The sequence below is a fragment of the Epinephelus fuscoguttatus genome, linkage group LG3, assembly GCF_011397635.1.
Source record: "Epinephelus fuscoguttatus linkage group LG3, E.fuscoguttatus.final_Chr_v1".
Lineage (NCBI taxonomy): Eukaryota > Metazoa > Chordata > Actinopteri > Perciformes > Serranidae > Epinephelus > Epinephelus fuscoguttatus.
In genome coordinates this window covers 28,093,779-28,106,890 of record NC_064754.1, presented here as the reverse complement: position 1 = coordinate 28,106,890, position 13,112 = coordinate 28,093,779, and the positions used below count along the sequence as shown (strand labels likewise).

The 13,112-nt window shown below is 41.4% G+C and overlaps 1 protein-coding gene across 3 annotated transcripts in view; it reads right to left on the bottom strand.

The window, feature by feature from the left end:
- mad1l1 (mitotic arrest deficient 1 like 1) overlaps nucleotides 1-13,112 on the bottom strand; it is an 80,812-nt gene that overhangs the window by 30,151 nt on the left and 37,549 nt on the right. For all 3 annotated transcript variants that reach the window (XM_049571371.1, XM_049571373.1, XM_049571372.1), the window contains exons 16-17: nucleotides 9,422-9,653; nucleotides 2,193-2,386 (exon numbers count right to left, since the gene is read on the bottom strand). In XM_049571371.1, the coding sequence (XP_049427328.1) occupies nucleotides 2,193-2,386; nucleotides 9,422-9,653 (426 nt within the window). The remainder of the gene's footprint in view (nucleotides 1-2,192; nucleotides 2,387-9,421; nucleotides 9,654-13,112) is intronic.

Sequence of the window (13,112 nt, the reverse complement as noted above, 5' to 3'; positions counted from 1 at the left end):
TGCATGTGCACCCAACAGTTAGGGGGGGTGGGAGGTGGTGTGTGGTGAAGTGTGGTGTGACGGAGAGGGTTGAGATTGGAGTGAGTATGTGTGCATTTGAGTGTGACAGTGCGCACTATGAGGGCATTACGACTGTGTGTTTGTGTGGTGTGTGTGTGTGTGTTCTATGGATGCAGACTGAGGTTAATAAATATTGACAGTGAATTATCTCTTCTGGCAGGGTCGCAGGTGGGTTCGATGGAGCAGATTGGACACACCAGCGAGAATAAAAATACATGTACGCCCACATGCACGTTCAACCCCCCCCCCATTTCTTATTCTCATGTTATGAACTACTACTAGCATTTGAGTGAGTCCTTGAGCAAGGCAGTAATGACCAGTTGCAATCATCCTAGCACTTGACCACTATAATCACCCTGCCAAGTTAATAGAGCTGCCTACTACCTTGCCGGTACGGATTCTCCACGGTGTCTGTTCTAGCTTTAGACGCCCTATCATAACACAACACAGCAACAACACGGTGATTAACTGCTGCTACACACTCAGATCAGAGAGCAACAGAGAGAGGGGGAGAGATAAACAACGAGAGAGAGATAAAGAAAGAAAAAGTGTAGCGGGACAGGATGGAAGGAGGAGAGAAGGGCAGGAAGGAGAGAGGTAAGTGCGAAGGGAGCACAGTGGGATGTTTTTACTCAAAAGCTACTTAAGAAAAGGATTTGCTCACCAGCTAAGGGACAGACACACATACAGTTTTTATTTAGCCCACTCAATGAGTGTATGGGGAGTGGTGATCGATTCATGCAGCCCAGCCCTGTGACACTGCCCAGTCATCACTCTCTCTCAAACACACAAACACACACACACCATCATTCCTCCACTCATGAGGTACACACACAATCAATACACACAGCAGAAGAGAGTCTCTGTCGGCGAAGTGTTCCTCTCTGTGCATGGCTGACTCGGGCACAAAGCTATAACTTGGCGTAATGGTGCATAAACGTGGATATGGGAGGATTCAGTAAAAAGGGGGAACAAAACACCTTGTAAGGTCAAATTTGCACTTCCTGAAGCATTTATGAAAGATCCCACTGAGACAGATATCAGCACTTGCACAGATGCTACAGCCTGTAGGAAATTTGATGTTGACAGTGTTTCCATTTCAACTTCGCACTTCTGTGTTAATGATCGCGGTGCGTATGCTTACAGACACCACCAGTGGCTCATAGCCACATGCAGCCATACCTGATCTCAATGAGTGTGTAGGTACAGATGTATATAAAGCTACATAAACACTGATACTGATATTATATGAGAATGGATAGCAAGGATTTTGTTTATGGTAAAATTGTGATTAAGTTTCAATTTGTGTTTTCCAGCCCTTGAGGTTAAATTAAGGTCCAGACACACCAAACCGACATCAAAGAACAAGTGGCAACAAATGCCAATTGCTGTGTCCCCTGACGTTTCCTGCGCCTCAACCAAATAGTTGCACTTGAACATCCCGCCAATACAACAGCCAACGGCCAATTAGTATATACCTTCTGCGTCTGCATGAGAAAAGATAACTCTCTATACCAGCAGGCAGCGGTGCTCTGTATTCAATATTCAAAAAGGGAAACTAGATGATCCATAGGATGGAGTCAAGATGCTAGTCAGACAGTTAGCACATTACCAGCACAACCCAACACTGAAAGAACAAAGGATATTTACGGTGCGCAAGTGAACAGTAACACAAACAATTAATAAGAGCTTAGTGGCTAAAAAAATCTTAACTTACGTAACAAGTTTGTTTTGATGTCACACCTCCTTAACTTAAGCAATCTGTTTACTTTCTGCACTTCAGCTTCTCTTCTCATGCACGGAGCTGAATGGCTAATCAGCCTGATTTCACGCACTGACAGGCAAGGGCGTTCATTCAGCATGCAGTCGGCCAAAAACGGCAACAAGTGCTGACTCATGCTAACGTGTGGGACACACCGCAAAAACTAGACCAACAGCCACTCACCAACAGCCCAACATGGACCAGCAGCCAATTTTCGGCTTGGTGTGTCAGGGCCCTTGAAGTTTAGCACATTTATGCATCACTTTTATTTCTTTCTTGTGTGTAAACACTGTGTCTTTGAAAGCATCAAAGTAGTAATGTCACTGACACATAACTGTCCACATTGCGTCTAAATGTTAAGTAATTGTACCTTTTTGAAGAGCAAGGAGTCGTCCATGTGCTCTGCATAAACTGAGGTGAGCCTGTATTGGTTCTCAGTGGTGATATCGATCTGATAACCGGTCAGGACGTAGCAGACTGTGCGGAACTCCTGAATTTTCCTCTGAAACACCTCCTTCAGCCTCTGGTTCCTGAGCTCTGAGCTCTCCATCTGCTTACGCAAATCTGCAACACACACAAAAGTTGGAAGAATACATCAGTCAGATATTCAGACACTATAAACCAATCAGCCAAAAAATTACAACCATTACAGGCAAAGTAAATAATGTTGATGATCGCGCTACAATATAACCTTCTGCTGGGAAACCTTGGGTCCAGGCATTCAGTTAGATGCCATTTGACTACAGACGGTATAATAAAGATGGACGACATGACAGCTCCTGATAAGTGAACCCAAAACAACTCTATCACCACCTGGTGGCTGGCTGCAGTGTAGGTCATAAATCCCGCCCCCTCTATGTTAGTGAATGGGACATGGGCCAAGCTGAAAAGTCAAAGCCCATGTCAACAGAATTTTGCTCAAAGATGGTTTCTATCATTTTAGGTAGTTCTTATCATGCTGATGGGTGTTCAATTGTTCGATTTCCTGAAAAGTTTGATTTAATGAGTTATTTGAGTCTATAAAAAGGAGGTTTTACATCATGATTGACAGCTGAGCGTGCCAATCGATGAGCTCCAGATTGGTTGGATGGGTGTTTGGGTGGGAACTCGATACCACGGAGATCACTAGGCAGACTCTTGGCTCCGAATAACCTCAATGGCGCAAGATGGCGGTGGCCATCCCAATCCAATTGAGCATCTGTGGGACATGGCTGAGACCCAGAGGCCCTGTGTCCATACCTCAACAAGTCAAAGCCAAGTCTGATCCATGGTGGGGATACAGGACCTCTGTTCTTTGGAGTCTAGCACCAGGGCGTTGGTGGTGAATCCTCTGAGTCCTGTGGGCTGCAAGATATGATACTGGCATATCACAAGAATGCTTGATTAGAATGGGATCTGGAGAATTTAAAGGCCAGTTCAATGCCTTGAGCTATTTTTTTTTACAATCTTTTGATCACTTCTGAGCAGTTTCTGCAGAGTGGCATGGTGTATTGCCCTGCTGGGGGTCCACTGCCATTGGAGAGTGCCGCTGTCTGCAACAATTTATGGGTGGTTGCTGTGTGTCAAGTGGCGTCCACATGAATGCCAGGAACCAAGGTTTTCCAGCAGAACACTGCATTGTAAAGAGATGATATTCACTTCACCTGTCAGTAGTTTTACTGTTGTGGCTAAGCAGTGTATTTTTATAACATCACTCCGTCTGTGCATGAGCAGCTCAGATATCATCCTGTAAGATTTTGCAACATGTGCAAGACTTCTTTTCCACAGAGCTCCACAAGTACATGCTCAACTCACTTAGCTAATGCAGCATAGACGGACGGCTCCATATCAAATATACACTCCCTGAGGCACTCCAGCTGCTCACTTAGGGTCTAACAAAACACTATAATGCACAGCCTGTAGTGGTGACTAAAGCAGTCAGCTGCGTCTCTGAGTTGGGAGCAAAAGATTCATGGAGAGGAGAAGCAGGATGGGGGCTTGACTTTAATTTGTTGAAAATCAATTTGCGATAATTACTTTAATTTGAAGACTTGATTTGAGAAGGCAGAGAGATGAGTTTGTCTGAGCAAAAATGAGTCGTTATGGAGGAAATTATTTAAAGTTTTATAATTGCACTAAAAGTTCAAAGTGATACAAACGCATGTCAATGTGTCTGATTGTGCATAAATATAATGTAACATTAGAAACGGTAAAAGGAGTGAATAGAACAGAATAGCCACAAAGAGGCAAAAGTTTCCATGATGTAACTGTTCACTTTTACTGAAAGCATTCTCAGTAGGTTTGTGTAAGTCCTACTGGAACATCTGACCACAGCGCCAGACAGCTGGGGCAAACTTTGATCCACACAGTAAAGCACGGTCTCCATTACTGGCAGAGTCATCAATAGTCAACATCCTTTGATTGCCATTTCTATGACTCCAGCTGAAAAATGGAGCTTAGTTTGGATGCTTTTATGTGAATCCAGACGTCTTTAGTGGGATTGCAAGCTCTGCTCTTTTCAAAGGGCCATGCATGATGAAAAGTGGACAAATTGCTCTAATTAAACAGCAGTGAGTTTTGTTCTCAGTCTTGTTCCGGCTATTTACATCACACAAAATACCCATCTTGGCTTTTCCTCATTTGTGTTAAAGTTAAACAAAAAATAAGTATTAGAAACGTGTCAGAAAGTCAGGCAAGAGCACCAGAAAGAGAATCTGAAGGAAGGGAAACTACTCTACCAAGGCAGATAAAAAGGCTTACTTAACACATCTGAAAAGCTAAGCTCTTGTTTAATTTCTTCAAAGTAAAACGCATTTCAGTTGCTCAAAAATGCATCAACAATCAACAAACAACCAGAGCTATTTACCTTCTTACAGCCAACACCAACCAGTCACAAATTCTCAATTCTCTTGTGCCATCAGAAAGGCACACACCTTATATTCCTGGAGGAGCAGTTAAGAGTGACTGTGGTGCATTTTCACAGCAAAGGCTTCTAACCTCGCCTTGACTGATAAATATTTCGACTCATCATTCTTCTCTTCTCACATCTTAGCCTATTACAGCTTATCCATCATTATCAAACAAGTAAAATGGCTAGAAAGTAGAAACTTAGCAGAGTCTGTGAGTGTGTCTGTCTGTGCGCCTGTCTGTCTCCTGGGTGACTGGGCTTCTCTTGAGTGTCAGTCAGTGCTGATAAATACTGTTTCAAGACTTCAGCATTGTGACAAAACTGTCACTATATGACAGCTATCAAACTGCCCTGAAAATGGCTGTAAATTCACAAGTGACAGAATGAAGTAGACGTTGCTTAAATTCACTGCAACATGCAGACAAATGGACACGTTCGCTGGGAAATGAACATGTTATTGCCTGAGCAAAGAGGAATATGTACGAGCGCACACACAAATGTGCCAGTGTGTGTGTTTAGTTGGTAAATCAAGGGTAAGAAGATTTCAACACCAACTGTCAAGTTTTGCCAAAGTATGTGACTCCTGACTTTTGCCCTTAATTGGTCTCTATGGGTCTGGGCGTGCCATCTCTTAAAAGCTGTCAAAAAAATTCCACTGAGCGAGACTCTTATTTATATATTTCTGTCTGCTCATTTTCCAACCCAAACTATGTTCAAAGTATGCACTTGTATCTGCTGGATGTAACATGTAAAAATGGGCAATGACGGCACAAAATATAATTATGGCTTTGCAGATTAACCTGTCTGTGGTATGGTCTAATTCCTGGCTATATCACAGAGCAGTGACAAAACTTGTTACTGAAATAAAATCAATGTGGAAGCCCTACAGCAGTAAAGTGTGCGTTCACACTCAATCTGTTCAACAATATTTTTCATTTTTTACTGCAAAGTAGCCCTCAGGACGCTTCCAAAATGGAAAAAAAATCCTTCATTCACAAAACGCAGTCATCTGTAAAGCTTAGAATAATATTTAATGACAACAGATTAATTCAATGGTTTAATTTAATTTTTAAAGAAATGCTCAATGAGTAGAATAGAAGGATTTCTAATCCGGTGCAAAAATGAGCCAAATTAAAGAATAATTTCTGTCACTTTAAGCCTGTTTTTACATGTTTATGAAATCATAACTGGCTCATTAAACCATTACTGTAGAGCGCACTGAGGTTTATCACTAGTAACGCTGCTTACCTATGTGCAAACATGGTGCACCTACAGAATTGAACATTCGAAAATGTAAGAGAATTTAAGATGAGAAACTGTGTATGGTGAAAATATGAAAAATAAGCGACATCAATTTACACGTGCACAAAATGTTCAAATCGACTTATATCCACTATTATCAAAATAACAAAGACAAAGAGTCTTGAGGGACGATTAAGGATTTTTACCACAACATTTATTGCAATATTAAGCACTTGTGTGTTTTGCAAGAAATAACTTTGAAAGGTCTACTTTAGATCTGTCATGTCTTTATGGCACATGTGACTTTCATGGTGAGGTGCTTCAGTCAGGCTTGGCAATATGTAGAAAATAAAATATCACAATATTTTGGGCCAAATACATCAATATTACAATGATACTGGAGGGTTTACTATTGATGCTTTCGCAAAATATTTACACTATGAGATTTTTGATAAATAATCATCAGCAATATGGATATCATGACTAAGTGGGTAAAGGAAAGTAACAGAACAGAGTAGGGCCGCCCCCTAATAGTCACACCAAACTTTAGTCGACCAGAAGTCGGCAAGATTTATTTGGTCGCTTAGTCGCAAATAAAAAAAAAAAGAAAACGTGGGAATTTAATTTGAAAGGACAGACACAGGAAGAGGCCACGCTCAGCAGTCAGACAGGAGTGACATTACAAACCAATCACAGCCGACAGATATCCAGGGCTTGAAGCAAGAAAAAAATCCTGTGCCTGAAATTTTGACATCTAAATGAATTAATCTGGTTGGGGCCGGGATATTTTAGGCAATTCTGAGCAACAAGAGGCAGAACAGGAAGACAACAAAAACGTCTGCATTAAAATGTACATTTTACATCAGTTGAGGCTTGAACTCACGACCTTTGACATCAAGGAGCATCTTCTATCTCTCTGAAGTGCAGCCCCCAACCTGTAGCCATTTCTCTGTGTGTGTGTGTGTGTGTGTGTGTGTTTACATCTCTCTCGTGTCTAGACCAAACTGAACAAATATTTATAGACGGACAAGCAACATCATAATTAAACAGGCTTTTATTTTTAAAATTTATTTTATTTTGAAAATTGGCCGGATTCTCTCGTCTTTTCTGTGTCTGACTTCCTGTTTGGTACGATCCGCTCTATCCAGCTTAACAGAAGTGCTCGCAGCTCGCGTGAAAAATAGACCAGACGCCGAACTGAAGTACTGCAGTGCGCGAGCCTCCGTGGATGCTCCACTTTGCTCAGCGGCCTGTGTGGACAGTCAGTCAGATAGGTTAACATGGGCGCCGATTGAAAACTGCCTCCGCTGCTGGGCGCTGCCCTTCGAATATTCCTGCGCCGGAAATCCAGCACCGTGCCGGAGAACTTCAAGCCCTGGATATTCCCTTCTTCTGTAAATAATCAATCTGATAAATATAAAAAAATTGATCATTTTAGGCTACCCAGAGCTTTATATCTGGCCCACGGACGCTAGGCCTACACACTTATAAACAGCGCCTGGAAGCTCTTGAAAGCTGGCAAAAAAAAAAAAAAAGGCACAAGAGTAGCGCCCAGCTCCCGACATCTCGTTTCCAGGCGGATAAAGATGCAGCATGTGTAAGACAGCTAATTTACAGGGTTGGTACCTGCGGTTATTACACAGGCTAGTTAGTAACATGTCGGGCAGGAAATCCAAAGTGTGGGATCATTTTGAAAAGATGAAGGACGAACCCAAGGTGATATGTAAACTTATCTTCATTGGTCAACTACAAACATGATGTATCATCTGAAACATCTAAGTAGCTACATGCCCATTAGCCACTTAGCACAATCATTACTGCTTTGCGGACAGCGTCATTAACAGGCGGCTCGCTCAGTGAGTGACGTGCACTTGTAGATAAAATATAGGCCTATATTAATGAAGGTTAATTATTACAGTTTGTATTTCTCTGTAATGTAGCAGTGTTAACAATGTTACTGATACTATTCTTTCTCACACCTTAAACTCAAACACTTGTGTTGCCCCGCCCAAAATATATCATTTAATAATTACATTAATATCATAAACATGCAGGCGACTAGTCGTCTAATGGCTCTAAAAGACGACTATTGATTGACTTGGAAAATTCTTGGTCAGGGGCAGCCCTAGAACAATTACAATTTTCAATATCCAAAATCTAAGATGATATCGAGTCTCATAAAACATTATCAATATTAAATCAATATATTGCCCAGCCCTATTCTACAGGGTCTATAACTAATTCTTGGCTATATGGAGTATATGAAGTTATACTTTTTTATATATAAATCTGTGCTGATCTCAAAGACATGACATTTATTCAGTTTATCTTTGATACTTTTCCTGACATTCCATGGCTTTGACCCTGGTCTGAAGATAAGCAGAGATATCGAACATTAGGTCTGTATTATCTGCTGGAGGTTAAATTGAGCACACCGGTAAGAAACTTAATTATCATTGCGGGAGAGGAATGGGTCAGGAGCAGGCAGACAGGCAAAACAAAGACAGGGGAAAAATGACAGAGAGGAGACACGAGTGAAATTAAGTGCAAAAAAAAAGAAAAAGAAGGGAGGAAGTTGTAAAGACAGAAGAGACGAGAAATGAGTTTAGGTGCTGGTGAGCGAGAGAGAGAAGGAGTGAATATAAGACAGAGAGAGGGCAGGGCACTTTGGTTCTCAGAAGACAAATTAGCCAACAGCTGAACTGCCCTGAACTCCAATTAAATATTTAAAAATATTTAAATAATTAAATATTTAACCCTGTCATAACTACACTTTCCCCATCTAACTGTCTGTCATATACTCACACCTAAGAGGACAAAGGGCTCAGTGGCCTCAAATATCGATGAAGCAATCTCCTTCTTACTCTGGTTTAGGAACACAGCCAGTAGAGGGCGTACGTAAACAGTTTCTCTCATTTATATCATATATATTATTCTCGACCATATTTTTCATAAGTCTAAAAAGGAATAGGACCTGAAGTGAAAACCTGTCAAAAATGTGCAGTTTGGAAAGAAGTAAATATCCTTCCTTAATGCTGATTGTGATAGTCTTTTACCTGCGCTTACCTTAATGACCATGTCATGTAATCAAATAAATAACCATTCAAATATATTAACCCTTGTCAAGTATATCTCAGTTTTATTAGCTCAATCACACCAAACAGAGTGGTTTCTATGGTACATAAAATAACTAACTACCTAATTACAGCTGAAGTTGAGCCTTTTATGTGCGTGCACTTACAGTGTTCTGTATTAATGTTGTCTGGACTAGTCAAGATTTATGTCTCCTAAAATGCAGTGGCACCCATGTTCAGCACTATCACAGGTTTACGGTTATGATAATGTGTTAGACAATGAAAAGTGGATGTAACTGCCCAACCCTGTTTCACTTCATATGAGAGTAGTACAAGCTAATGAGGTAATTCAGTACAAGGGGGTCTCTAAACGTGTGTTTGAGTTGTTGATCTTACCCAGCACCTCCTTCGATGGCGGCAAACTGAGGCTGAGGCTGGAGGCGTGCATACTGGAGTCGTCTTGTGAGTGGACCGTAGCGCCTCCGTCCTGCAATGAACGCACGAGTTCCCTGAGACGTGTCACTTCCTCCCGAAGAGCCTCAACATCCTGCTGGCGCTGTTGCTTGGCAACAGTGGTAGGGTTCATTTTGAGGTGGAGAACTCGGGTTTTGACTGGATCATAGTCTCCCTGTGATAGACAGAAACATAAAGACAAAGACCACACGTCCATCAGTTGTACAGTTTTTTCTTTAGAGTTCTTTAACTTGAGTGGAATAAAATCTTCTAGTCCAAACTCTGGTCTCAAGATTTATCGAAATAAAGAAATACAGAGATGACATACTATTAATACAGTGGTGGAAAAAAGTTTTCGGACACCCCATGCATTTGTGAAATATTGCATTAAGAATCACTCTTAGGTCTTCAAGTGCAATTTCTTTTAGTACAGTCACAGCCAAAATACTAAATAAATCCTAAAAAAGCCATTAAAAACTTAAAATTGATTGGTTCCATAAAAATACATAAGAAATTTTGAGTATTGGGTCATTTTGGTACCAGTGATGAAGGTCGTTATTTTTATTAAAAGACACAATTTTTGTTGCTAAGCTTCCTGTCTACATAAAACCAGCACATTTGAAAGTTCTTCAGACACAAAAATGGCTAAAACAAGGAACCTAACGCAGGAAACACGCCTGAAGATAAAGATTCTCAGCCAGGAAGGGTACAGCTGCCGCCAGATAGCCAGGAAGTGCAGATGCAGTCCTTCAGCAGTTGGATACACTCTGCAGAAATACAGACGAACCAACAGCTTGGAAGACAAACCAAGATCTGGGCGTCCAAGGGTTTCTTCAGCAAGAAATGGCCGCATCCTGATCCGCATGTGCAGGCAAAACCGCCGAATGACATCACAGGAGCTTCAGCAGCAGTGGTCAAACCAAACTGGTGTCCAGTGTACGTGGCCGACTTTTAGATCATGGCTTAAGGTCCTACAAGGCTATCAAGAAGCCCCTGATCAATGAGAGACAGAGGTTAGCCCGGCGTCGTTGGGCCCAGGCACACAAGAACTGGACAGCCAGGAATTGGAAGAAGATTTTGTGGTCAGATGAGTCCAGTTTCCAGCTTTATCTTCCTCCTACTAATGTGAGGGTATGCAGAAGGCCAGGCGAGCATTATCTCCAGCATGTACAGTACCTACTGTCAAGCATGGTGGAGGCAGTATCATGGTTTGGGGATGCATGAGTGCTGCTGGTGTTGGTCATCTCACTGTCTGTGATGGCACATTGAACTCTACCAAGTATTGTACCATTCTCGAAACCCACATGCTCCCTTCTGCGCGTGCACTGTTCCGTCGAGGTAAAAACTGGATGTTTCAACAAGATGATGGCCCTTGCCACACATCCAAGGCCAGTAGAACTTGGCTGCAGGAGCACAGTATCCAGGTCTTAGAGTGGCCAGCTCAATCCCCGGACATGAGCCCCATTGAAAATCTGTGGTGGATTATCGAAAGGTCTGTTTCAAAGCATAAACCAAAGAATTTAGAAGAATTAAAAGCAGTAATTCAAGAAGAATGGGACAAGATTACCCCTCAACAGTGTGAAAGGCTCGTGGGGAACATGCCAGCCAGGATTAGAGCTCTACTACGTGCCAATGGCAGGACTACTAAATATTAATTTGATGATGTGATGGTTTATTTATTTTTTGTTCAGTTTTGAACACATTCTCTGTTATTTGTTGACTTTGATACCGACAATGTTGAGAACTGACATATTGAAACTGTCAAGAATTTAGTTTTGTTAGTTTTTCTTGTAAACAATAAACAAAAAAATATCATTTGTATTTGTTTGTATCTGTCTAATGCAGCCACACCTTTTGAAACACAAAAAAGATTTTTCCACAAATATTTCATGATAATATTTGAGATTGTGTAAAATTTTAAGGGTGTCCGAAAACTTTTTTCCACCACTGTAGTATTTGATAGGTGGTAAGAGTGCAGACATCTATACAGCAGGGTCCATGAGTCCTCCACCCTAACTCTTATTTCATCATGTGCCAATAATGAATTCCTTGTGAAGTCAAATGTCTCAAGCAGCATTACATGCACTTCTAAAGCAGGTAAATGAAAGGCAGTTAGTAGTGACTTAAACACACTTTTGAGAATTCACATGTATAAGGGGGCGGCACGCTGGTGCAGTGGTTAGCATTGTCGTTTCAGAGCCAGTGTGGTGAGGAAGCTCTGTGTGGAATCTGCATGTTCTCCCTGTGTCAGCATGGGCTCCTCCCACAGTCCAAAGACATGCAGGTTAATTGGTGACTCTAAATTGCCTGTAGGTGTGAATTTGAGCGTGAATGGTTGTTTGTCTCTATGTGTCAGCCCTGTGATAGTCTGGTGACCTGTCCAGGGTGTACTGAGGCAAGCGGTTGTATAGCCTAAGCTACCGTAAGCTATTTTATAGAGTTTCCTTTAAGTAATATGGTCGGAGTGTATTTGAATTCCCTCTGGAAAACTGTAACACAGTGTATAAGTCTAGTACTTTAATTATGAAAGGTAAGAATAGAAGGAGTGGATCTGGTACGTGTTGCCTCTGTCAAGGTTTAAGAAGTAATAACGTTTGCAGTCTTGGTTCGGGCTATGGAGCCTCCATGTTGTTGTTTAGTAATTATTTAAAGTATAGGTGCAATGTGATTGGTAGATGCCTTTACTTGCTGTGCAAAAGTCAACCCAAGAAGACCTTGCAAAAACCTGAAGTGTAAACACAGTGTTTCCCAAAGACTTCAAATCTATGTGTGGCTGTAGCTGTGTGTGTGTCTGTGTGTGTGTCTGTGTCTCTTGTATCATGGTGTGTCCCTCTCTAAATTTGGAAGTTTTTTGCAGGTCCATGGACTTGGTGGTGCAGAACTACACTGCATCTCTTTTTCCTCTGCAACAGTTTTTGGAATTTGAGTTACGGGGTAGAGAATCGATCGGCTGATCTGATGAGAACTGATCAGATTGATGGACGAAAAGAGGAGCTGCTGCACAGGTGAGTGAAAGCAAACTTTTAGACCCAATGCAATGGATGGTTATGTTTCGAATTGTTAATATTCCAACAGCGCTCCTAGTAAACAGTCCAGCTCCAAAAATAAAAAAGTAATACGTGGTGGTAGATGTTGGTATCATGGCAGTCCGACACAAATAAATGAATGCATGGGAAACCCTTTTATAGCTAATGTGGCTATTTTCTCTTGGGTATTAGGGGTGTAAATCACCAGCTTCACTACGATACTATATTATATTGATTTGTTTGGATGACGATACAATGTTTGCCAATATCACAAAGTCTGTCATGATACGATTTTGATTCAATTTGATTCAGGAGCCTGCGATCGATATGACGCGATATCATATGCCCATCTAACACAATCATTTACATCAACTCACAAAAACAACTAGAATATGATTTGACCATTTTATTTCTGAGCACTGTTTGTTGTTTGAGCGGAGGCGCGTTTGCCCAGAAATGGTGACACAGACGCGCTATGTGAATTTCAAAACAAATGTGTATCTTTAAGATGACGATATGGATCGATGTTTTCATTTTGCATCGATATAATCGGATCGTTAACCAATGAATCATCAACTTCGAAATTCAAAACCCACACTTCTTTGTGA